Source organism: Coffea arabica, chromosome 4e, assembly GCF_036785885.1.
Source record: "Coffea arabica cultivar ET-39 chromosome 4e, Coffea Arabica ET-39 HiFi, whole genome shotgun sequence".
In the NCBI taxonomy this organism is placed as follows: domain Eukaryota; kingdom Viridiplantae; phylum Streptophyta; class Magnoliopsida; order Gentianales; family Rubiaceae; genus Coffea; species Coffea arabica.
This window is the reverse complement of record NC_092317.1, coordinates 15,618,114-15,644,303: the sequence shown is the minus strand read 5'-3', so window position 1 is coordinate 15,644,303 and position 26,190 is coordinate 15,618,114. Positions and strand designations below refer to the sequence as shown.

Sequence of the window (26,190 nt, the reverse complement as noted above, 5' to 3'; positions counted from 1 at the left end):
CGTTGTCCGACGACGAACGCGTCAAGTACATTCCGGAACTCAAATAAAGGGGATTGACCACTCCGCAATACGAAAATTGGGTGAGAAGGTCCGCCACACAAGAAACACAAGATGAACCAACCGAGGAGGTGGGAAGGTTGAAAGCCATTATAGAAGCAAAGGATAAGGAAATTCTGCAATTAATTAAGTCTGTCGAAACATACAAAGGGATGGCGGAGCAAAACAAGCAATTGTATGAAAATGAACGAGAAAAGCGTCAAGAGCTGAAAAGGAAATGCGGAGAATTATATGACCAAGCTGAACGTATTAGAATTCCATATGCTAGAGAAACCAGGGACTCTGTATTAGATAGGCTTAGAAGTTTTGGCAATCTTGTACGGAATCGTCTTCGTGACATGATGTAAATATTGGCAAGTTTATCAATGAAAGCGATTTTTCTTTTGCACTCATTTGGAATTGTTGTCAAAAACAGGTTTGTGTTACGGGTCCCATTTCGAAGGTGTTGCATCATGCTAGGCCTACCCTTGGCACAAAAAGGGTCCCCCCGTAGGACATGCATCTGAATTGTTTGAACAATCACTAACTCATGTCTTTTTCTTTTTCTTTTTTGAATAAGTTGCAGAAAGCTAGTAACGATTAGTTTATCTAAAGATGTCTTTTGCATCCTCAGGTAAAGTTTCAAAATAGCTTCTCGGAAAAGCCCCATTATTACACGATCCTGAAGTAAAGCCCAAAGGAATCGTGTAGACATGAGTTCTCAACCAGAATCGTCTGATAAGACCGCTGCAACTACCCAGCCGGAAGCCACAAGTCCCGGGGTTCAGTTGACTGAATTGCTCACCAAATTTGGGGAAATGGCGTCTGAGACGGCCGCCCAAAAGAAGTTGATCGACGAGCTCATTAGTAGTGGAGTGCAGCCCGAGCCTGCGCCCGTCAAACAACCGGAATCCGAACCATTTGTCATTCCTCCAATTCAAATCGCTTTTGAGGGAGTTTTCAACCCGCAGTATACTTACACTCAAAATCCTCCATTCTATCCTCCTTATGGGGAAGGATTTCAGCCTCAGGGTGGTCAAGGTGGTCCAAACATGCCTCTGGATCCACAAGCTTTTTATCAGACTACCGCAGAGCCTGTTGCGTCGGAGCACACTGTTCAAACCAAGCCAGAAATGGGAGAGTCGTCTGCCCCGGTTGATATGAAGTTACTTAAGCGGTTGGATCGTTTCGATGAATTCATCAGGAAAAGCCAAGGTTTAAGCAAACAAGGGGTGTTAGACTACGATGATCTGTGCCTGTTTCCAAATGTACAGCTGCCCGTGGGGTTCAAGACCCCGAAGTTCAATAAATATGATGGTACAGGCAATCCTAAGACACACTTGTGTTTGTTTGCCAACAAGTTGGGCAGACCGGTGGATGACGAAAATTTGCCATTAAGGTTATTTCCAGAGAGTCTAGAAGGAGACGCCCTCGATTGGTATTCAAACTTAAAGCCAGAGAAGGTGAAGACTTGGCTTGATCTGTCCAACGCCTTCATCAGACAATACGAATATAACTGTGAGCTAGCACCGACCAGAACTACTTTGGAAGGCACCAAGAGGCGACCATCTGAAGATCATAAGACATACGCCAAAAGATGGAGGAAGATAGCTGCCAAGGTTGAGCCTCCGATGATTGAAGATGAAATTATTCGCACTTTCATAAAGACGCATGATCCTCCATACTTCGAAGAAATCTTCCGTATGACTGGGTGTACATTTGCTGCGATTGTGAATAAACTCGAAGAGTATGATGATTTTGTGAGAGCCGAAAAAATTGTCAACGTCTCTGCCCTAAAATCACAAGTAGAAGGTTTGCAAGGGAAGGGAGCAGTGGAAAGAAGCCGCAGTTTAAAAAGAAAGAGGAGGAGGCAACTTTTATCTGGAACCAGAACCCTTCACCCAAACCCCGATATCAACACAATCCAACCTACCAACCACATTACCCTTATTATTCAAACCCGCACCATGTATATATTACCAATATCCATCACCCTCGACCTCGCCCAAGCTATCCTAACCCACCTTTAGCCCCTTTTCAAATCTCTCAACCAAATCCACTCCAAAATCGACATCGCTCTCCATATAACGCAAGATTTCCTCCCCAAAATAGACCTGTTTATAGCCATCCTCAACCTCCTGAACCTTACAACCAATCCCGTAGCCGTACATTTACCGATTTAGGTAGGCCTCTAGACCAATTGTATGACCAGTTGAAGGCCGCCGGAAAGATTGGCACGGTACCCCCTCCGACCTATCCATATGGCATATACGTTGGGTATAACCCACAAGCCGTCTGTGCTTATCATTCAGGGGCACCCGGACATTCAACTGTTGATTGCAAGGCTCTTAAGCATAGAATTCAAGATATGATTGAAGCCGGAGAGATTGTAATCAGGAAAAAGGAGGCACAAGGGCCGAATATAAATAGGAACCCCTTGCCGGAACACACTAATACCATTGGGGTCATTCTGGACGACGCAGAGTATGAGGAGCAAGTCCAAAAATTGGAAAGGGAAGCTGAGGTGTTTGGGGTCACAGACCAACCATTTGTAATAGAGGTGCCATTTGAGGAGGATAAAAGGCCTTTTATTTTGGATCTCACTGTAGCTGAAAGCAAGGCTTTGGAGCCAGTGGTCATCGAATTCCCAGAGCAGGAGCCTGTTCTGAGTTTACAGCGAGTGCCATGGAACTACGATGAACCTGTCATACAAATTGGAGAAAAGTCAATTGCCAAAGAAGAGGTGTCAGTGGTCACTAGATCAGGGAGGATTGCAAGTCCGTTTGGAGCTACCGTTCCGATTCAAACAAATAACGCCGAGCTGCCCGCTAAACCAACAATTACTGAGAAGAAAGCCTTGGATTTTCTTAAAAGGCTCCAAAGAAGTGAATATAATGTAGTGGAGAAGCTAAGCAAGTCGCCCGCCCAAATATCCATGTTGGATCTGCTCTTTTCTTCGGATATGCATAGGGATGCGTTGCTCGAAGTGTTGACCAAAGCTCAAATCCCTAATGACATCTCAGTTGCTAATTTCTCACATATAGTTGGGAGTGTGTTATTTACAAAACAAATCACTTTCTCTGATGATGAGTTACCAGCGGAAGGCATCGGACATAACAAGGCTCTGTACATAGCTGTGAGGTGCAATGGGAAAATTTTGCCAAAGGTGTTGATTGACAATGGATCTGCGCTTAATATCTGTTCTTGGAGTACCTTGGAAAAGCTAGGGTTGCAAGATATCAAGCTCAGGCCTTCAGCGACCATAGTTAGAGGTTTTGATGGAGCACAAAGAGAACCTATAGGAGAAGTAGATTTAGTAGTCGAGATGGGGCCCGCACAGTTTCAAATAGCCTGCCAAGTTATGCACTTTTCTAGTGTTTACAATGTTTTGCTTGGAAGGCCGTGGATTCATAAGTCCGGAGCTGTGCCTTCTTCATTGCATCAATTGTTGAAATTCATAGTAAATGACAAATTGATAACTATCTTTGCCGAGGAGGATTGCCTCGTGATTGCTGATTCTGGGTCCAAAGAAGATAGTAGCCGAAACGCCACAGTAACCCCTCATAGCACAGCTGATATCGTCTCTGTTAGTTGGATAACAAAAGAGGAACGAGCTCTGTCAAAGGCCAGTGTCATGATCGCTAAGAAAATGATCTGCGGAGGATATGAGTTTGACAAAGGGTTGGGACGTGATCTACAAGGAATGCTGAAACCAGTGGAAATTGTGGAGAAAAAGGATTCATTCGGTTTGGGTTTCCGACCAACCGCTAAAGACATCAAAGAAACGAAGGAACGCAAGAGAGCAGAGAAAGAAGGCAGGCAAAAGGCCTTTGATATTCCACCACTGCATTATACTTTTCCACGACCAACCGAGGTGATCACATCAGAGATTAACCCAGTTGACGGAATCGAAACTAGTTTGGCCCAATTGTTCGTTGGGGCAACATTTGAAGACAGTTTCCCAGATGAGGCCGAGTTTCCCGACATCCCTGAAGGATCAATTTCCAATTGGACAGCCGAGTTTCTGCCCATTCAGAAGGAGTTTCGGTAAACCTAAAGGGGTTTGTCATTCATGCGAATTCATGAAAATACTTCTGCATCTGTAAATAGCTAATGAAAGCATTTTTACCTTTGACTAAAGTTTGCACGTGAAAATATTGTTAAGTTTTCATTTCGTTCTCGCTTGCTTTCTTTTGTTCTCGCTTTCAATCAAAGGTTTTATGAAAATGCACAAGTTGTTCTTGTCATGTTGATTTGTTTATTCGTTTGTTTATATTTCTGTCATATTGCTTGTTCATTTGTTTGTTGTATGTTTGTTTGCTTATTATCCCACATTCGTTAATTCTTTCAGATGGCCAAAAATAAAACTATTTGACCCTTTGGATATCACTATTATGGAATTCAATAATGGCAATCTCTATATCACTCACGACTTGGAGGTCTGGGAATCCGAGCTCCAAAGCGAGAGTGATAATGAGGAGGTATTCGATTCGTTTGCAAAGGACTTTGAACAATATGAGGAGAAACCAAAACCGAACCTGGAAGAAACAGAAAAGGTTAACATTGGCACTAAAGATGAAGTTAAGGAGGTGCAAGTTAGTATTCATTTGAATGAGAGGCAGAAAAAGGATATGCTTGAATTTTTTACTGTGCTCCAGGATGTATTTGCATGGTCCTATGATGATATGACTGGTATTTCAACTGATGTGGTAGTGCATAAGTTGCCCACAGACCCTACTTTTCCACCCGTAAAACAAAAACTCCGAAAATTCAAACCAAATATGAGCCTCAAAATAAAGGAGCAAATTGAAAAATAGCTCAAAACCAACATTATCATTGTTTCCCATTACCCTATTTGGCTTTCGAATCCAGTTCCTGTCCCAAAAAAGAATGGAGAGGTGCGAGTTTGTGTTGATTATAGAGACCTCAATAAGGCCAGTCCTAAAGATGATTTTCCTCTGCCAAATATTCACATTCTCCTGGACAATACCGCTGGGCATGAGATTGAATCTTTTTGTGATTGTTTCGCTGGATATCACCAGATTTTGATGGCAGAAGAGGATAGGGAGAAGACTGCTTTTATAACCCCTTGGGGCACATTTTGCTACCGAGTGATGCCATTTGGTCTAAAAAATGCCGGAGCTACTTATCAAAGGACCATGACCACCCTATTTCATGATATGATCCACCGGGAGATGGAGGTCTACGTGGATGACATCATAATCAAGTCTAAAAGGGCAGAGAACCATTTGGTTGATTTGAAGAAGCTATTCGAAAGGTTGCGAAAGTACAATTTGAAACTAAATCCTGCAAAGTGCGCCTTTGGGGCACCAGCTGGTAAATTGTTGGGCTTCATTGTCAGTAAAAGAGGCATAGAGATAGATCCAGCAAAAATCAAAGCAATTCGAGATATGCCAGTACCGAAAACTCAGAAGGACGTGAAAAGTTTCTTAGGAAAGATCAATTTTATTGGGAGATTCATTGCCCAGCTAACTGCCACATGCGAGCCGTTGTTCAAATTGTTGAGAAAAAATGTGCCATTGTACTGGAGTGAAGAATGCCAACAAGCTTTTGATAAAATCAAGGATTATCTGTTACATCCGCCAGTCTTGGTGCCACCCAAGCCGGGTCGACCATTAATCATGTACCTATCTGTGCTTGAAGAAGCAGTTGGTTGTGTCCTCGGGCAGCATGATGACTCTGGAAGGAAGGAGCAAGCCATTTACTATTTAAGCAAGAAGTTCACGCAGTATGAGGCTAATTATTCATTCATTGAGAAAAGCTGCTGTGCATTGGCCTGGGCAGTTCAAAAGCTGAGACACTACCTGTTGAGCCATACCACTTATCTTATTTTCCCGATCTGATCCTTTGAAGTATCTCTTGGAGAAGCCGATGCTAACTGGATGTCTGGCCAAATGGCAGATAATTCTCTCAGAGTTCGATATTATTTTCACTTCACAGAAGGCTGTCAAGGGGCAAGCTATAGCTGATCATTTGGCAGAAAATCCAAGGGACGATGATTATCAACCACTTCATACTTATTTCCCTGATGAGAAAGTCTTATTTGTAGGCGCCACAGACGATATAAGTGAGCAAAGCTCTGAATGGAGGCTTTTCTTCGATGGAGCTTCGAATTCTCTCGGAGCTGGAATTGCAGCTGTTTTGGTTTCACCTGAAGGGAAGCACTACCCTGCCGCTGCCAAATTGCAATTTGCTTGCACAAACAACATGTCTGAATATGAAGCCTGCATTTTTGGTCTCAAAATGGCTTTAGAAATGGAAATCAAAGAGTTGATAGTTTTTAGTGATTCAGATTTGCTCGTGCACCAAACCTTGAAGCAGTGGATAACCAAATATTCAAAAATTTTGCCCTACCATTGTAGTTTGCTCACTCTGGCCAAGCAATTTCAAAATTTGGAGTTCAGACATCTCCCGCGAGCCCGAAATGCATTTGCTGATGCTTTGGCCACCTTAGCTTCTATGATCCAGTATCCAGATGAATTGAGGATCGAACCTATTCAGATTCAACTTCAAGACAAGCCTGCCCACTGTTGGGTTGTAGACAAGTCCTCTGACAATATTCCTTGGTATAATGATATTAAGGAGTTTCTCAAAACTGGATCTTACCCTCTGCATGCTAGTACAAAGGACAAGAGTTTTCTGCGTAGAATGGCTTCAAAATTTTTCTTGAGTGGAGAAGTTTTGTACAAACGAACCTCAGATTTGAACCTTTTAAAGTGCATTGATGAAGATGAAGCTCAATATATGATGAAAGAAGTGCATAGTGGCGTTTGTGGACCTCACATGAATGGCCATTTGCTAGCAAAGAAAATCATGAGAATCGGATATTTCTGGCTTACTATGGAGCGTGATTGTATAGATTTTGTCCGGAGATATATAAAATGTCAAATGCACGGTGACGTTATACATGCTCCACCCACTGAATTGCATAGTATGATCGCCCCATGACCCTGTTCAATGTGGGGTATGGACGTGATTGGTACAATTGATCCTCCCGCTTCAAATGGACATCGATTTATATTGGTGACAATTGAGTACTTTACCAAATGGGTTGAAGCGGAGTCATTCAAACATGTAACGAAGAAGGTAGTTGCCAATTTCTTGAGAGATCACATCATCTGTCGCTTTGGAGTACCCGAAACGCTTATTACAGACAACGCCAAGAATCTGAACAATGACATGGTAGATGGACTATGCGAGCAGTTCAAGATCAGACACCGCAACTCTGCCATTTATAGGCCTCAGATGAATGGAGCTGTAGAAGCCGCAAACAAGAATTTGAAGAAGATTATTCGCAAAATGACTGAAAGGCATCGCGATTGGCATGAAAAGTTGCCTTATGCATTAATGGCGTATCGGACTTCTATCCGGACATCGACCGGGGCAACACCATATTCACTCATGTATGGAATGGAAGCTGTGTTACCAGCTGAAGTTGAAATTCCTTCGCTACGAATCCTCATGGAAGCTAAATTGGAGGAGGCTGATTGGATAAAGCAGCGTCATGAGCAATTGACTTTGATCGATGAAAAGCGGCTCATTGCTATCTGTCATGGTCAGTGCTATCAGAAACGTGTGGCCCGGGCTTACAACAAAAAAGTCCATCGGCGTGTATTCGAAGAAGGAGACAAAGTACTAAAGCGAATTTTGCCGATGCAAGATGAAGCTAAAGGCAAATTTGCTCCAAATTGGCAAGGGCCGTTCATTGTCCAAAAGGTATTACCTGGCGGAGCACTTATTTTGGCAGAAATGGATGGACGAACATTCCCTCAACCCATCAACTCAGACATGTGCAAGAAGTTTTTCATTTGATCATGCAAATTTTCTTTAGAAATTCATGCAAACGGCGAAATGCAAGTCAGGCCATCTTCTTTTACACTTAAAACATTTTATCTCTACTTGTCCCCTTTGAGCCATCAGAATTGACAAATTTTCACTTGATAACCCCTGAGAATTGCAAACCCCACACTGGGACAAATTTATTTTGAAAGAGAGATGATCAAAAAGAAAAGAGAACCCCACACTGGGGCAAATTTAGTTTTTAAAGAAAAATGCAAAAGTGAGGAAAATGCAATAAAGAAAATGCAAAGAGAGAAAATTCAATCAAACTGGGGCAAATTTTCCTCAGTTTCGTTCAAAATCGGAGACATTTTCAAAATATTGCAATCTCAAGTTATTTCGCCTCGCATCAAAAATTCGCTTTCAAGCCTCAACTTTTCTTGAAAAGCACCCCACCTGACCTCATTACAAAGCCCAAAGTCCTGGCTTTCGTCATTTGTTGTATTTCTATTAGGAAATTTGTTAATCAACTGGCAAGTGATGTCCATAATGCCTTCGCCTAATCTCACAAGGGAAGTGCATTTTACTGATGCCAGAAATCTTTAACTCATATTTCTGAGTCGATCATGGTTGAGATATTTCATTGTTCTTTAGGTGAAAACCCGAAAGGGCGCCTCGAAAGAAAAGAAAAAGGAAAAAGAAAAAAAAAAGAAAAAAAGGGAAAAGAAAAGGAAAAGACAAAACAAAAACAAAAAGGGTGGGGGCAACCTTGGTGAAAACCCGAAAGGGCGCCAAGGCAGGTTTTCTCAACAAGACGAGCACGAGAAGGAACAGCTGGTGACCTGATTCATTTGGACTTTCCCTCATGATTGTGACACTTCTACCAGTATTGAAATCCGAAGCAAATATATCCAAAGTCTTGAATATGATATTCGTTGGCCAAATTTGTATTTTTCTTTACAAATATTCTGTTGCAAAATGTATCTTTATAAACCTCTTGGTTTCTCTCGATTATTTGCGTTCGACTGCTTGTGGTTGTCTGCATTTTTTTACATGCTCATCTTTGCCTGACATAGGAATCATCTTGCATATATCATTGATTTTTATATGACAAATTTTCATGCATCATTCTTTCACCATGGGATTCGAATGGATGATAAACCCTAGGGTTTGTGCAAGGATAAGGGGTTCAATCATCTACTAAAGTGGGTAAAATGCAACAAAGCTGCTACATAGATTTGGTGACGTGGTAAATACGTACTTTATCAGTCTCAGAAATTGAAAGGTTTCAAAATTACAAGTTCGACTAAGCTAGACGCCGCAAAACAGAGGCAAAAGCATCACAAGACTCATGTTTACACGATTCTCAAGGCAAACCGGATCAAATGATGGTGACAAGTCCATTATTTCTTCTTTCTTGCAGGAACGTTACGTTTACAAACGAAAACAACCACTCTCCTTTTCGCACCTAAATCGATGTCAGAAACAGCTCCCCAGTAAGCAAAGACGAAGTGATAATGTTATTGGCAAAATTTGATCATAAGAAACAACATCAGCTATCACTTCAGCCACAGAGATCAAATCTCCCTCTTGGTACAAAAAAGTTTGAACCACTCCCAGGTAAAAACTCAATTTATTGTTTAAACCTCCCCAGTGCAGTCCCGTTTTAAATTCCTGTTCCTGTTCGGGTCAGTCCCGTTTTAAATTTCTTGTTCGGGTCAGTCCCGTTTTAAATTCCTGTTCGGGTTATTCCCGTTTTAAATTTCTTGTTCGGGTCAGTCCCGTTTTAAATTTCTTGTTCGGGTTAGTCCCGTTTTAAATTTCTTGTTCGGGTCAGTCCCGTTTTAAATTTTTGTTCGGGTCAGTCCCGTTTTAAATTTCTTGTTCGGGTCAGTCCCGTTTTAAGTCCCGTTTTAAATTCCTTGTTCGGGTCAGTCCCGTTTTGAATTCCTGTTCGGGTCAGTCCCGTTTTAAATTACCTGTTCGGGTCAGTCCCGTTTCAAATTCCTGTTCGGGTCATTCCCGTTTTAAATTCATGTTCGGGTCAGTCCCGTTTTAAATTCCTGTCCGTTGGAATCATTTTGTGGTCAAATAACACAGGTAAGTATTTGGTGTCTACTTCTTTGTCTCAAGTTTTTCCAAAACTCAGACAAATAGGGGCAAACTGTAGACACCAAATTTTAAAATAATTTTTATCCTAATTTTGTTTTTATTTTTAGCAATAATTCTCTTAATTCCATGATTTTTGGTTCTTAGACTTTTAGCATTTATATAGCACTTTAGTATTTTTAGATTATCATTATCTTAGACTATTTATTTATTTATTTTTATTTTTAGCATTTATATAGCACTTTAGTATTTTTAGATTATCATTATCTATTATTTTATTTTTTATTTTTTATTTTATTTTTAGTTGTATCCTGTTCGGGTATTCCCGTTTTAAATCATGTTCGGGTCAGTCTCTTAGCTAGCAATAATTCTCTTAATTCCATGATTTTTGGTTCTTAGACTTTTATTTATTTATTCCTGTTCCTGTTCGGGTCAGTCCCGTTTTAAATTTCTTGTTCGGGTTAGTCCCGTTTTAAATTTCTTGTTCGGGTCAGTCCCGTTTTAAATTTTTGTTCGGGTCAGTCCCGTTTTAAATTTCTTGTTCGGGTCAGTCCCGTTTTAAGTCCCGTTTTAAATTCCTTGTTCGGGTCAGTCCCGTTTTGAATTCCTGTTCGGGTCAGTCCCGTTTTAAATTACCTGTTCGGGTCAGTCCCATTTCAAATTCCTGTTCGGGTCATTCCCGTTTTAAATTCATGTTCGGGTCACTGTCCGTTGGAATCATTTTGTGGTCAAATAACACAGGTAAGTATTTGGTGTCTACTTCTTTGTCTCAAGTTTTTCCAAAACTCAGACAAATAGGGGCAAACTGTAGACACCAAATTTTAAAATAATTTTTATCCTAATTTTGTTTTTATTTTTAGCAATAATTCTCTTAATTCCATGATTTTTGGTTCTTAGACTTTTAGCATTTATATAGCACTTTAGTATTTTTAGATTATCATTATCTATTATTTTATTTTTTATTTTTTATTTTATTTTTAGTTGTATTTTGTATTCATTTTGGGCTCTCTTAGCTATTTATTTATTTATTTTTATTATTATAAGACTTTTAGCATAAATTTTTGCTAGAAAGAGAGAAAATTGGGGAAAGATATGTTTTATTTCTTTGAAAAAAAAAGTAAAAGAAAAAGGAAAAGAGGAAAAAGAGGAAAATCTTAGTTTTTTATTTTTTATCTTTTGGTTACTAATGTGGTATATTTTATTTAAGTTTGTTTAAATTGTCATTTTGGTATTATTAATTAAGTGATTGAAAAAAAGAGAGAGAGAAAACTGCGCGCAGCAAAATCGCGGCAGCAGGGCAGAAGTTTGAAAAAAAAATCATAGGCTCATCGGATGGCCTGGGTTGAAAAAGAAATCTCCACTTTCATCCTCACCCTTGAGGTGAGGGTTTGAGAGGTGTTGTCTGGTATAAATATAAGAAGACAGCAGCCGCAACGAAAAAAAAAAAAGGGTGTGACGGCATGACGGCTGAGAACGGGCTAGGTTTAGAAAGGAGAGCTTCGGCTGGGCAGTAGGGAGGAACGAAGCAAGGGATAGAAAAAGTGTGGCGGCTGAGATTGTGAGGAAGAGAAAAAGAGAGGGAGAGAGCGAGAATCTGGGGATGGATAAAGGGAATGAAATAGTAGAGGCGACGGCCAGGTTTTAAGAACAGAAAAGACGCAGCTTTCAGCGAGAGAGAGCAAGGAGGAAGGGAGAGGAATCTGGTGTTTTTTCTGCAAGAAACCAAGAGGGCTTCATTCCGCCATCATCAGTGGTGAATCTCCAACAAAAAAGAGATCACTGTAAGCTATTCTTTCTTTTAAGCTCTAGTTTCTCTTCAGGCGTAGATCCTTTAAGCTTTCAAAGCATGTATTCCGTGACTTTTCTTGTGGAAATTTTAATGTTCTTCATCGTTTATCTTCCCTCTCTTTTTTCATGTTCATCAAGAATCTGTCCTCTCGTTTTGCGAGTTAGAATCTGCTGTGGTTGGCCATTTGTTGCTGATTTCTTTTGTTGAATGTTCAGTGCACGTTCTATCATATTTAGATGGATTATGTTTGTGTTTTTTGATAAAAATGATGCTTTGTTGTTTACGGCTGCAATAGCAGAAATTTTCCAGAATTGCATGGTCCCATCCTAAGTCTTTTGGTTCTGTTAGATGTTGAGTTTTGAGCTGTTGTAAATACTAGAATAAAAAAAGAAACCTGTTGTGTTAGAAGTTTTGGCATTAGGAGTATGCAAATGCAAGCACTCAGTCCTCTTTTTTTTTTACTTGCGAAGCCGAGAAGAAAATGTATAAGGGGGAAAGTTTTGAGCTCTAATCTTTTGTTTCCTGTGATATTTCCCCTGTTGAATTGTGATTTCTTGTTGGTTTCTAGTCGATAAGTGCATGGAATCTGCTGGAGTTTACCTGAATGTGTGTGATTGACCAGCTGCATAATTCGGCTTGGACTCCATTTCCTTTCGGTTTATACTTGGGTAGAGCCAATCTTGGAGAAATGTTGTAGAAAGAATGGTGGCTGGAATTTGCAGAATGTATGAGCTTCTTCGTGTCTTTTTGCATGAGTTTGCTTTTATGTTTTGCTTGTTTGGATGTCAAATTTGTATTGTGTGATTATTTAGTTTGAAGTTTGGATGGACAAATCACTAAGCATTCATTCCCATTTTTTCTCATGATAATCTTTCGGCCTGTAGCTGGAAATTTGCAGAATGCTATTTCAATTTTTGCATGCCGCAAGTTTCTTTATTTTTCATTTTTGCTGCAATCTTTCACAATCTGTTACAGCTCATGAAGTCTGTAGTTTAGGAAGCCATTGCACGGCAGGCTACTAACTCCACGCATAGATGGGTTTCGGCTAAAAAAAATACAGCAGCCTGTTTGTTTGTTTTGTTGATTGCAGAAATTCTCGCTGCATTTTCTCTTGTGCGAGTGCTTGTTTCTTGTTTCATTGATTGGATTCTATCGAATGGGATACAGAGGGTAGTCATCCATCTTTGGTTAATGATGTTGGGAAATGTGTGTGGGTTTGGTAACTAAATGATGAGTTAGTGCGCAATCATTCACTTGAGTGAATTGAGCTGCAATGTTGCAGCAGAAAACTGCAGAAGTAAAGAAGGCTTTAGCCTTCGTTGCATGCATGGAATTTTTCTTTGGCATTGCACTTTGGCCCCCAAGTCTCCCTTTGTTGCACTATGGCCCTATAAACTTTTAATTTCTTTCAATTGGGTCTTTAATTGAATTGCAAATAGACCCCTAACTTTGTTTTGCTTTAATTGTGACCCCGAATCTTTGTGCTGATTATAATTTGACCCCAAAGCTTCGTTAATTTTTGCAATCAAGTCCTTTCTTGTCTTGACTTTCCAAATGTGGGTTGTCTACATGATTTAATTGATTCAATTTCATGATTACTTTTATCTTTTGTGATTATTTCTTGATTAAAGTGGTGCCTTGACCCTTTTATTGTTTTGAAGCTAATATTTCCTTCATTTCATTACCATCGCAAGGGAGGTAACCTCTATTTCCATGGTTTTATTTCTCTATGTGATCCAACGTGCTAAGTGAGAATTGCATGTCTACTTTGTTTTCCTTGCCTTTCCTTAATTCCTTTCATTTATTTCATTTACTTTTGCTTTTATTAAGTTATTCTTTTATGGGGTATGTGTACACCTCTTGGCTTGTAATAGATAGGGCTTGGAGAGCATTTTTATTCACTTTTCCCCTTCCCCATTTGTTTTAGTTAGCCAATGTAATAGGTTCATTAGTGTGATTTGCATGATTTCTTGCTATGTGTTCTTGCTTTCTTAGGCCTTGCATCTAGATACCATGCTTATGTGTTATGTGAATTACGTGCTTACATGTCTACTTGCTTTAATTATGCACATTACTTACATATGTGTATGATGGATGCAAATGCACGTAACCGTGGCTAGTCCAATGCTAGTCATGGTTGTCCCCTCGAGCTCTTGCAAGTCCAATGCTTGTGAGAGAGCGTAGATATGGGCTAGTCCAACGCTAGACCTAATAGGGCCCCTTCTCGTTAGTACATACTTGCATGTTTCACTACATTTCATACATTTTTTCTTAGTTTTCTAGCATTTGGCATGATCCTCCAATCCTTTCCCCTTCATTTTAGGCTTTTGCATCCTCATGCTAGTTATAGGGTACATTTGTTTGAGAGTCCCCTTTCGGTAAGGGAAACGAGCGAGTGTGGCTGCAAAATAGCCTTAGCACGCTAGTTCTTCCTTCTAATCAAAGGGAAAATCAAAATCATGAAGTTAGGAGTCATTCCCGTACCCGACTTGATGCACTCCTCTAGGTTCGTGCACCTCCATTTTACCATATCACTTTTTTTCATTTTTTTACATTTTCTCACTACTTATATTTTTCTCACTCCTCATGCCATGTTCACACATTTATCTTCTTTCCCTATCACTTATTTATTTTCTACCTCACAAATTGCACCCAATTGTACCTAGATGCATTTACTACTATTATACCATGTTTTCATTCCACTTGCACACAAACACTTTTATTTTCTCAATTGGCACACATGCACTTTTCTTACATTTGCACACTTGCACTTTTCTTTCATTGGCACACTTGCACTTACATTTGTGTTTTTATGGTATTTTATTTTTGCATTCCTCTTACATTTTCACACTTGCATTCATATTTGGGTCCTCATTTGCATTACCCATGACCTCTATGAGAGTTTTCCTTATTGGCCATCACAACTCATGTGATTGGGACCAAAAAGCCTCATAAGAGACATTTTAGATTTAGGATTGCATTTTTTTTTCATATCCATTAGTCACATCCAACATGCAACACATATTTTGGGTAGAAGAATTAGGAAAAGTGGGGCTAAGTCACGCAACTAGCCTTGGCTAGGGTAAGGGAGTGCCTTAGGCTTTGCCTTTGCCTTCTCCCTTATCAAATGTGACCCCCGATCCCATTCTTTGGTTGCGTAGACCTAAAAAATTCTTTAAAAAAGGGTTTGTTCCCTTTTCTTTTCCAAAAAAAATCACTTTTTGGGTGACTTGGTACACCCTAACTCTATACCAAGTGGCGACTCCATTTTTCATTAAAAAAACCCTTTTTTAAACTTTGTTTGGCCAAACCGTCGCATTTCACAATCCCACGGCCTTTTATTTTCATTTTCACACACGTTCACATACATATCCCACACACCACTTTCACATCTCAAAAAGTGGGGCGAGACAGTTTGTCGACTCCACTGGGGACTTCCTAAGTGGGTCCAAGCATTTGATTTAGCTATTCTTTTCCTTTTTTTACCCTTTTATGCATAGCATTTGGATGTTTAGGATTGCATTTTTCCTTTTTAGGACTTTTTGCCTCGCGCGCGTATCAAACTACTCCCTCACTCATGTATGTATGATTGGTTATTTGAATGTATGTTGTACTTGTTTTATCTCGCGCTTTGCATTGCATTTGGGTGGGGGACATACCCTAGAGCCTCGCGTTGGTTCTTGATCCCTCCCCTCCAAACGAGCACTAGCATACGTGCATACGCTTTAAGTTTTACCCCTCATTTATTTTCTTTTAATGGCTTGTCACGCCACTCCACCTTATTAGGATTTTAGGTGACCCACTTGGACATGTGACCGTGACACGACGTGTGCGTAGCATGGTTCGAGGGGTCACTCAATCTTCCGCTTTAAACTTTGGGCTAATAGCCTTTAACTTTTAGTCGAAGATTGAGGGATTTTTGATAGATTCACTCAGACATGTGGCCGTGACACGACGTGTGCGTAGCAGTGTCTGGGGAATCGCTCGAGCCACCGACAAAGAACCTTGGGATTGATGACCTTTGGTTTCTAAGTCTGAAGGCTCGGGAACCTAAAACCTATCGAGTCTAGATGCATTAGTGAGCCCAAACCTCATGCATCCATTATAGTTTTACCTAGGATAGCGTCTGTCTTACCCTATTAGGGACACTATTCACGAGGGGAGGGGTCCAACCCCTTTCTCCCTTTTATTGCTTTATTTCTTTGTATTGATTTCGTTGCTACAATGTGTTATGTGTATTTATCTATCTGAACTAACTTTTTTTGGTTTTGTGTCCCCATTGCATTCACAAACCCTAGCAAATAAGAGGTCTGGCATGACCTTCTTTTAGAACCTACCCTTGTAGATAGGCTACTGCACGTTTAAGAAATTTTGGCATATTTCGTTCATAAATTAATAATGTCATATCATTTTAGGCTTACCCTGGCAAATAAAGGGGCCCTTAGGTCATGTTTCATTTCAAATTGCATATTTTACTGCTGTAATAAACAGGCATCACGCATAAACCATAGAAAGGGAATGCCATTTAGGGAATCCCACATTAGGGATAAGCCAACCCTATATTCCCGTGGGTATTTAACCCTATCTTGGGATTTACACGTTTAAATTCATGTTTAACCAGAGAAGTGGGACCCGTAGGTAAGGTATTTGACACCGATTTTTGTTCCTAGATGGAAAGCCCTCGCCGAGTCCAACAGATGTTGGTAGTACCGTTGGAGGTACAAAGGTGGCCCACATTCCTTTCACCTAGTGAAATCAACCAAGTAGCCGCTCGATTAGGACCCGTTGGGGATTTCAAGGATATTAAGTCCGATGGCTATTTGGTAGAAGCCTTGATGCATTTGTGGGATTCCACTTATTCCGCATTTAGACTTGGGAAAAAGGAAATGACCATAACAATTGAGGAGGTTGCCGGATTTCTTAATTTGCCAATTCAGGGAACTGCCGTGATATTTCCACTAGTGTCTAACAAGGTCGAATTTTATCGTTTCACCGGATTAAAGGAATCAACGATTCAAGGGTCGGACCAAAATATAGAGGTAAAGTTCTTATTTGATCGATTCGCATTAAGGGATGGTTTTGAGAGGCACCTGGGAGATTTCTCATTTACTTCCAAGGAAATATGGGAACGAAAGAGAGTTTGGGTGTATGGATTGGTTATGGCTGGAACCTATTTTTTCCCTAGGAAAGACAAAAAGATAGCCTTTAAGCTCACTAAAATCTTGTATGACTTGTTTCTAGGAATAAAAGATAAACAGTGTTCTATTGTTCCAATTATTTTGGCGGATATCTTCGTAGCTTGCACTACCTGTCAGAGAGGGGAAAAGTTCTTTTGTGGTTCAAATTTGATCTTACATGTATGGGGGATGGAGCAATTCATGAGACGACCGTCTATTCCCGAGAGTCTACCAATGTCCGGATATAACTGGGTAATCACACATCACAAGAGGATTAATAGCAGTAGTTTGCCGTGTAATGCATCCGAGTTTGTGGACTTCTTGACGAATGTGACCAATCAAAATGTTAGATGGGTATTGGATTGGACCAATTGTGTCAAACCTGTTCTTCGCACCAAGGCATCCGATTTCGTTCCTTTATTGGGTACTCAGGGTATCATGGCATACAATCCGAGGAGGTTTCTCCGACAATTAGGGCGAGTCCAAGATGTGCCGCCTGCAGTTGATCTGACTACATTTATCATCATTTTCGACAAAGGAATATGTCCGAAAGAAATTTCGAGGAAGACCCCTATTAATGAGGCCTGGGAAACGTTGTCCGACGACGAACGCGTCAAGTACATTCCGGAACTCAAACAAAGGGGATTGACCACTCCGCAATACGAAAATTGGGTGAGAAGGTCCGCCACACAAGAAACACAAGATGAACCAACCGAGGAGGTGGGAAGGTTGAAAGCCATTATAGAAGCAAAGGATAAGGAAATTCTGCAATTAATTAAGTCTGTCGAAACATACAAAGGGATGGCGGAGCAAAACAAGCAATTGTATGAAAATGAACGAGAAAAGCGTCAAGAGCTGAAAAGGAAATGCGGAGAATTATATGACCAAGCTGAACGTATTAGAATTCCATATACTAGAGAAACCAGGGACTCTGTATTAGATAGGCTTAGAAGTTTTGGCAATCTTGTACGGAATCGTCTTCGTGACATGATGTAAATATTGGCAAGTTTATCAATGAAAGCGATTTTTCTTTTGCACTCATTTGGAATTGTTGTCAAAAACAGGTTTGTGTTACGGGTCCCATTTCGAAGGTGTTGCATCATGCTAGGCCTACCCTTGGCACAAAAAGGGTCCCCCCGTAGGACATGCATCTGAATTGTTTGAACAATCACTAACTCATGTCTTTTTCTTTTTCTTTTTTGAATAAGTTGCAGAAAGCTAGTAACGATTAGTTTATCTAAAGATGTCTTTTGCATCCTCAGGTAAAGTTTCAAAATAGCTTCTCGGAAAAGCCCCATTATTACACGATCCCGAAGTAAAGCCCAAAGGAATCGTGTAGACATGAGTTCTCAACCAGAATCGTCTGATAAGACCGCTGCAACTACCCAGCCGGAAGCCACAAGTCCCGGGGTTCAGTTGACTGAATTGCTCACCAAATTTGGGGAAATGGCGTCTGAGACGGCCGCCCAAAAGAAGTTGATCGACGAGCTCATTAGTAGTGGAGTGCAGCCCGAGCCTGCGCCCGTCAAACAACCGGAATCCGAACCATTTGTCATTCCTCCAATTCAAATCGCTTTTGAGGGAGTTTTCAACCCGCAGTATACTTACACTCAAAATCCTCCATTCTATCCTCCTTATGGGGAAGGATTTCAGCCTCAGGGTGGTCAAGGTGGTCCAAACATGCCTCTGGATCCACAAGCTTTTTATCAGACTACCGCAGAGCCTGTTGCGTCGGAGCACACTGTTCAAACCAAGCCAGAAATGGGATAGTCGTCTGCCCCGGTTGATATGAAGTTACTTAAGCGGTTGGATCGTTTCGATGAATTCATCAGGAAAAGCCAAGGTTTAAGCAAACAAGGGGTGTTAGACTACGATGATCTGTGCCTGTTTCCAAATGTACAGCTGCCCGTGGGGTTCAAGACCCCGAAGTTCAATAAATATGATGGTACAGGCAATCCTAAGACACACTTGTGTTTGTTTGCCAACAAGTTGGGCAGACCGGTGGATGACGAAAATTTGCCATTAAGGTTATTTCCAGAGAGTCTAGAAGGAGACGCCCTCGATTGGTATTCAAACTTAAAGCCAGAGAAGGTGAAGACTTGGCTTGATCTGTCCAACGCCTTCATCAGACAATACGAATATAACTGTGAGCTAGCACCGACCAGAACTACTTTGGAAGGCACCAAGAGGCGACCATCTGAAGATCATAAGACATACGCCAAAAGATGGAGGAAGATAGCTGCCAAGGTTGAGCCTCCGATGATTGAAGATGAAATTATTCGCACTTTCATAAAGGCGCATGATCCTCCATACTTCGAAGAAATCTTCCGTATGACTGGGTGTACATTTGCTGCGATTGTGAATAAACTCGAAGAGTATGATGATTTTGTGAGAGCCGAAAAAATTGTCAACGTCTCTGCCCTAAAATCACAAGTAGAAGGTTTGCAAGGGAAGGGAGCAGTGGAAAGAAGCCGCAGTTTAAAAAGAAAGAGGAGGAGGCAACTTTTATCTGGAACCAGAACCCTTCACCCAAACCCCGATATCAACACAATCCAACCTACCAACCACATTACCCTTATTATTCAAACCCGCACCATGTATATATTACCAATATCCATCACCCTCGACCTCGCCCAAGCTATCCTAACCCACCTTTAGCCCCTTTTCAAATCTCTCAACCAAATCCACTCCAAAATTGACATCGCTCTCCATATAACGCAAGATTTCCTCCCCAAAATAGACCTGTTTATAGCCATCCTCAACCTCCTGAACCTTACAACCAATCCCGTAGCCGTACATTTACCGATTTAGGCAGGCCTCTAGACCAATTGTATGACCAGTTGAAGGCCGCCGGAAAGATTGGCACGGTACCCCCTCCGACCTATCCATATGGCATATACGTTGGGTATAACCCACAAGCCGTCTGTGCTTATCATTCAGGGGCACCCGGACATTCAACTGTTGATTGCAAGGCTCTTAAGCATAGAATTCAAGATATGATTGAAGCCGGAGAGATTGTAATCAGGAAAAAGGAGGCACAAGGGCCGAATATAAATAGGAACCCCTTGCCGGAACACACTAATACCATTGGGGTCATTCTGGACGACGCAGAGTATGAGGAGCAAGTCCAAAAATTGGAAAGGGAAGCTGAGGTGTTTGGGGTCACAGACCAACCATTTGTAATAGAGGTGCCATTTGAGGAGGATAAAAGGCCTTTTATTTTGGATCTCACTGTAGCTGAAAGCAAGGCTTTGGAGCCAGTGGTCATCGAATTCCCAGAGCAGGAGCCTGTTCTGAGTTTACAGCGAGTGCCATGGAACTACGATGAACCTGTCATACAAATTGGAGAAAAGTCAATTGCCAAAGAAGAGGTGTCAGTGGTCACTAGATCAGGGAGGATTGCAAGTCCGTTTGGAGCTACCGTTCCGATTCAAACAAATAATGCCGAGCTGCCTGCTAAACCAACAATTATTGAGAAGAAAGCCTTGGATTTTCTTAAAAGGCTCCAAAGAAGTGAATATAATGTAGTGGAGAAGCTAAGCAAGTCGCCCGCCCAAATATCCATGTTGGATCTGCTCTTTTCTTCGGATATGCATAGGGATGCGTTGCTCGAAGTGTTGACCAAAGCTCAAATCCCTAATGACATCTCAGTTGCTAATTTCTCACATATAGTTGGGAGTGTGTTATTTACAAAACAAATCACTTTCTCTGATGATGAGTTACCAGCGGAAGGCATCGGACATAACAAGGCTCTGTACATAGCTGTGAGGTGCAATGGGAAAATTTTGCCAAAGGTGTTGATTGACAATGGATCTGCGCTTAATATCTGTTCTTGGAGTACCTTGGAAAAGCTAGGGTTGCAAGATATCAAGCTCAGGCCTTCAGCGACCATAGTTAGAGGTTTTGATGGAGCACAAAGAGAACCTATAGGAGAAGTAGATTTAGTAGTCGAGATGGGGCCGGCACAGTTTCAAATAGCCTGCCAAGTTATGCACTTTTCTAGTGTTTACAATGTTTTGCTTGGAAGGCCGTGGATTCATAAGTCCGGAGCTGTGCCTTCTTCATTGCATCAATTGTTGAAATTCATAGTAAATGACAAATTGATAACTATCTTTGCCGAGGAGGATTGCCTCGTGATTGCTGATTCTGGGTCCAAAGAAGATAGTAGCCGAAACGCCACAGTAACCCCTCATAGCACAGCTGATATCGTCTCTGTTAGTTGGATAACAAAAGAGGAACGAGCTCTGTCAAAGGCCAGTGTCATGATCGCTAAGAAAATGATCTGCGGAGGATATGAGTTTGACAAAGGGTTGGGACGTGATCTACAAGGAATGCTGAAACCAGTGGAAATTGTGGAGAAAAAGGATTCATTCGGTTTGGGTTTCCGACCAACCGCTAAAGACATCAAAGAAACGAAGGAACGCAAGAGAGCAGAGAAAGAAGGCAGGCAAAAGGCCTTTGATATTCCACCACTGCATTATACTTTTCCACGACCAACCGAGGTGATCACATCAGAGATTAACCCAGTTGACGGAATCGAAACTAGTTTGGCCCAATTGTTCGTTGGGGCAACATTTGAAGACAGTTTCCCAGATGAGGCCGAGTTTCCCGACATCCCTGAAGGATCAATTTCCAATTGGACAGCCGAGTTTCTGCCCATTCAGAAGGAGTTTCGGTAAACCTAAAGGGGTTTGTCATTCATGCGAATTCATGAAAATACTTCTGCATCTGTAAATAGCTAATGAAAGCATTTTTACCTTTGACTAAAGTTTGCACGTGAAAATATTGTTAAGTTTTCATTTCGTTCTCGCTTGCTTTCTTTTGTTCTCGCTTTCAATCAAAGGTTTTATGAAAATGCACAAGTTGTTCTTGTCATGTTGATTTGTTTATTCGTTTGTTTATATTTCTGTCATATTGCTTGTTCATTTGTTTGTTGTATGTTTGTTTGCTTATTATCCCACATTCGTTAATTCTTTCAGATGGCCAAAAATAAAACTATTTGACCCTTTGGATATCACTATTATGGAATTCAATAATGGCAATCTCTATATCACTCACGACTTGGAGGTCTGGGAATCCGAGCTCCAAAGCGAGAGTGATAATGAGGAGGTATTCGATTCGTTTGCAAAGGACTTTGAACAATATGAGGAGAAACCAAAACCGAACCTGGAAGAAACAGAAAAGGTTAACATTGGCACTAAAGATGAAGTTAAGGAGGTGCAAGTTAGTATTCATTTGAATGAGAGGCAGAAAAAGGATATGCTTGAATTTTTTACTGTGCTCCAGGATGTATTTGCATGGTCCTATGATGATATGACTGGTATTTCAACTGATGTGGTAGTGCATAAGTTGCCCACAGACCCTACTTTTCCACCCGTAAAACAAAAACTCCGAAAATTCAAACCAAATATGAGCCTCAAAATAAAGGAGCAAATTGAAAAATAGCTCAAAACCAACATTATCATTGTTTCCCATTACCCTATTTGGCTTTCGAATCCAGTTCCTGTCCCAAAAAAGAATGGAGAGGTGCGAGTTTGTGTTGATTATAGAGACCTCAATAAGGCCAGTCCTAAAGATGATTTTCCTCTGCCAAATATTCACATTCTCCTGGACAATACCGCTGGGCATGAGATTGAATCTTTTTGTGATTGTTTCGCTGGATATCACCAGATTTTGATGGCAGAAGAGGATAGGGAGAAGACTGCTTTTATAACCCCTTGGGGCACATTTTGCTACCGAGTGATGCCATTTGGTCTAAAAAATGCCGGAGCTACTTATCAAAGGACCATGACCACCCTATTTCATGATATGATCCACCGGGAGATGGAGGTCTACGTGGATGACATCATAATCAAGTCTAAAAGGGCAGAGAACCATTTGGTTGATTTGAAGAAGCTATTCGAAAGGTTGCGAAAGTACAATTTGAAACTAAATCCTGCAAAGTGCGCCTTTGGGGCACCAGCTGGTAAATTGTTGGGCTTCATTGTCAGTAAAAGAGGCATAGAGATAGATCCAGCAAAAATCAAAGCAATTCGAGATATGCCAGTACCGAAAACTCAGAAGGACGTGAAAAGTTTCTTAGGAAAGATCAATTTTATTGGGAGATTCATTGCCCAGCTAACTGCCACATGCGAGCCGTTGTTCAAATTGTTGAGAAAAAATGTGCCATTGTACTGGAGTGAAGAATGCCAACAAGCTTTTGATAAAATCAAGGATTATCTGTTACATCCGCCAGTCTTGGTGCCACCCAAGCCGGGTCGACCATTAATCATGTACCTATCTGTGCTTGAAGAAGCAGTTGGTTGTGTCCTCGGGCAGCATGATGACTCTGGAAGGAAGGAGCAAGCCATTTACTATTTAAGCAAGAAGTTCACGCAGTATGAGGCTAATTATTCATTCATTGAGAAAAGCTGCTGTGCATTGGCCTGGGCAGTTCAAAAGCTGAGACACTACCTGTTGAGCCATACCACTTATCTTATTTTCCCGATCTGATCCTTTGAAGTATCTCTTGGAGAAGCCGATGCTAACTGGATGTCTGGCCAAATGGCAGATAATTCTCTCAGAGTTCGATATTATTTTCACTTCACAGAAGGCTGTCAAGGGGCAAGCTATAGCTGATCATTTGGCAGAAAATCCAAGGGACGATGATTATCAACCACTTCATACTTATTTCCCTGATGAGAAAGTCTTATTTGTAGGCGCCACAGACGATATAAGTGAGCAAAGCTCTGAATGGAGGCTTTTCTTCGATGGAGCTTCGAATTCTCTCGGAGCTGGAATTGCAGCTGTTTTGGTTTCACCTGAAGGGAAGCACTACCCTGCCGCTGCCAAATTGCAATTTGCTTGCACAAACAACATGTCTGAATATGAAGCCTGCATTTTTGGTCTCAAAATGGCTTTAGAAATGGAAATCAAAGAGTTGATAGTTTTTAGTGATTCAGATTTGCTCGTGCACCAAACCTTGAAGCAGTGGATAACCAAATATTCAAAAATTTTGCCCTACCATTGTAGTTTGCTCACTCTGGCCAAGCAATTTCAAAATTTGGAGTTCAGACATCTCCCGCGAGCCCGAAATGCATTTGCTGATGCTTTGGCCACCTTAGCTTCTATGATCCAGTATCCAGATGAATTGAGGATCGAACCTATTCAGATTCAACTTCAAGACAAGCCTGCCCACTGTTGGGTTGTAGACAAGTCCTCTGACAATATTCCTTGGTATAATGATATTAAGGAGTTTCTCAAAACTGGATCTTACCCTCTGCATGCTAGTACAAAGGACAAGAGTTTTCTGCGTAGAATGGCTTCAAAATTTTTCTTGAGTGGAGAAGTTTTGTACAAACGAACCTCAGATTTGAACCTTTTAAAGTGCATTGATGAAGATGAAGCTCAATATATGATGAAAGAAGTGCATAGTGGCGTTTGTGGACCTCACATGAATGGCCATTTGCTAGCAAAGAAAATCATGAGAATCGGATATTTCTGGCTTACTATGGAGCGTGATTGTATAGATTTTGTCCGGAGATATATAAAATGTCAAATGCACGGTGACGTTATACATGCTCCACCCACTGAATTGCATAGTATGATCGCCCCATGACCCTGTTCAATGTGGGGTATGGACGTGATTGGTACAATTGATCCTCCCGCTTCAAATGGACATCGATTTATATTGGTGACAATTGAGTACTTTACCAAATGGGTTGAAGCGGAGTCATTCAAACATGTAACGAAGAAGGTAGTTGCCAATTTCTTGAGAGATCACATCATCTGTCGCTTTGGAGTACCCGAAACGCTTATTACAGACAACGCCAAGAATCTGAACAATGACATGGTAGATGGACTATGCGAGCAGTTCAAGATCAGACACCGCAACTCTGCCATTTATAGGCCTCAGATGAATGGAGCTGTAGAAGCCGCAAACAAGAATTTGAAGAAGATTATTCGCAAAATGACTGAAAGGCATCGCGATTGGCATGAAAAGTTGCCTTATGCATTAATGGCGTATCGGACTTCTATCCGGACATCGACCGGGGCAACACCATATTCACTCATGTATGGAATGGAAGCTGTGTTACCAGCTGAAGTTGAAATTCCTTCGCTACGAATCCTCATGGAAGCTAAATTGGAGGAGGCTGATTGGATAAAGCAGCGTCATGAGCAATTGACTTTGATCGATGAAAAGCGGCTCATTGCTATCTGTCATGGTCAGTGCTATCAGAAACGTGTGGCCCGGGCTTACAACAAAAAAGTCCATCGGCGTGTATTCGAAGAAGGAGACAAAGTACTAAAGCGAATTTTGCCGATGCAAGATGAAGCTAAAGGCAAATTTGCTCCAAATTGGCAAGGGCCGTTCATTGTCCAAAAGGTATTACCTGGCGGAGCACTTATTTTGGCAGAAATGGATGGACGAACATTCCCTCAACCCATCAACTCAGACATGTGCAAGAAGTTTTTCATTTGATCATGCAAATTTTCTTTAGAAATTCATGCAAACGGCGAAATGCAAGTCAGGCCATCTTCTTTTACACTTAAAACATTTTATCTCTACTTGTCCCCTTTGAGCCATCAGAATTGACAAATTTTCACTTGATAACCCCTGAGAATTGCAAACCCCACACTGGGACAAATTTATTTTGAAAGAGAGATGATCAAAAAGAAAAGAGAACCCCACACTGGGGCAAATTTAGTTTTTAAAGAAAAATGCAAAAGTGAGGAAAATGCAATAAAGAAAATGCAAAGAGAGAAAATTCAATCAAACTGGGGCAAATTTTCCTCAGTTTCGTTCAAAATCGGAGACATTTTCAAAATATTGCAATCTCAAGTTATTTCGCCTCGCATCAAAAATTCGCTTTCAAGCCTCAACTTTTCTTGAAAAGCACCCCACCTGACCTCATTACAAAGCCCAAAGTCCTGGCTTTCGTCATTTGTTGTATTTCTATTAGGAAATTTGTTAATCAACTGGCAAGTGATGTCCATAATGCCTTCGCCTAATCTCACAAGGGAAGTGCATTTTACTGATGCCAGAAATCTTTAACTCATATTTCTGAGTCGATCATGGTTGAGATATTTCATTGTTCTTTAGGTGAAAACCCGAAAGGGCGCCTCGAAAGAAAAGAAAAAGGAAAAAGAAAAAAAAAAGAAAAAAAGGAAAAGAAAAGGAAAAGACAAAACAAAAACAAAAAGGGTGGGGGCAACCTTGGTGAAAACCCGAAAGGGCGCCAAGGCAGGTTTTCTCAACAAGACGAGCACGAGAAGGAACAGCTGGTGACCTGATTCATT

General features: G+C 41.0%; 2 protein-coding genes across 2 annotated transcripts; both read left to right on the top strand.

The window, feature by feature from the left end:
• The first annotated feature begins 854 nt into the window (after positions 1-854).
• On the top strand, positions 855-4,725 carry LOC140005498 (uncharacterized). The gene is made up of 3 exons (XM_072046498.1): positions 855-1,848; positions 2,220-4,011; positions 4,695-4,725. Exons 1-3 carry the CDS (start codon positions 855-857, stop codon positions 4,723-4,725), a joined length of 2,817 nt encoding a protein of 938 aa, XP_071902599.1.
• A 13,974-nt stretch (positions 4,726-18,699) lies between these two features.
• On the top strand, positions 18,700-22,228 carry LOC140005496 (uncharacterized). The gene is made up of 3 exons (XM_072046497.1): positions 18,700-19,508; positions 19,652-21,514; positions 22,198-22,228. The coding sequence occupies exons 1-3, from the start codon at positions 18,700-18,702 to the stop codon at positions 22,226-22,228; spliced, it is 2,703 nt and encodes a 900-aa protein (XP_071902598.1).
• The last annotated feature ends 3,962 nt before the right edge of the window (positions 22,229-26,190 follow it).

Excerpts from the sequence above, each read along its gene's own strand:
- LOC140005498 (XM_072046498.1), top strand. The coding sequence starts at position 855 with ATGGCGTCTGAGACGGCCGCCCAAAAGAAGTTGATCGACGAGCTCATT. Across the intron at positions 1,849-2,219 it reads CCTAAAATCACAAGTAGAAG|GTAGGCCTCTAGACCAATTG; the intron begins GTTTGCAAGGGA and ends TTACCGATTTAG. Across the intron at positions 4,012-4,694 it reads AGTTTCCCAGATGAGGCCGA|GATGTATTTGCATGGTCCTA; the intron begins GTTTCCCGACAT and ends ACTGTGCTCCAG.
- LOC140005496 (XM_072046497.1), top strand. The coding sequence starts at position 18,700 with ATGAAGTTACTTAAGCGGTTGGATCGTTTCGATGAATTCATCAGGAAA. Across the intron at positions 19,509-19,651 it reads ATTATTCAAACCCGCACCAT|ACCTGTTTATAGCCATCCTC; the intron begins GTATATATTACC and ends TCCCCAAAATAG. Across the intron at positions 21,515-22,197 it reads AGTTTCCCAGATGAGGCCGA|GATGTATTTGCATGGTCCTA; the intron begins GTTTCCCGACAT and ends ACTGTGCTCCAG.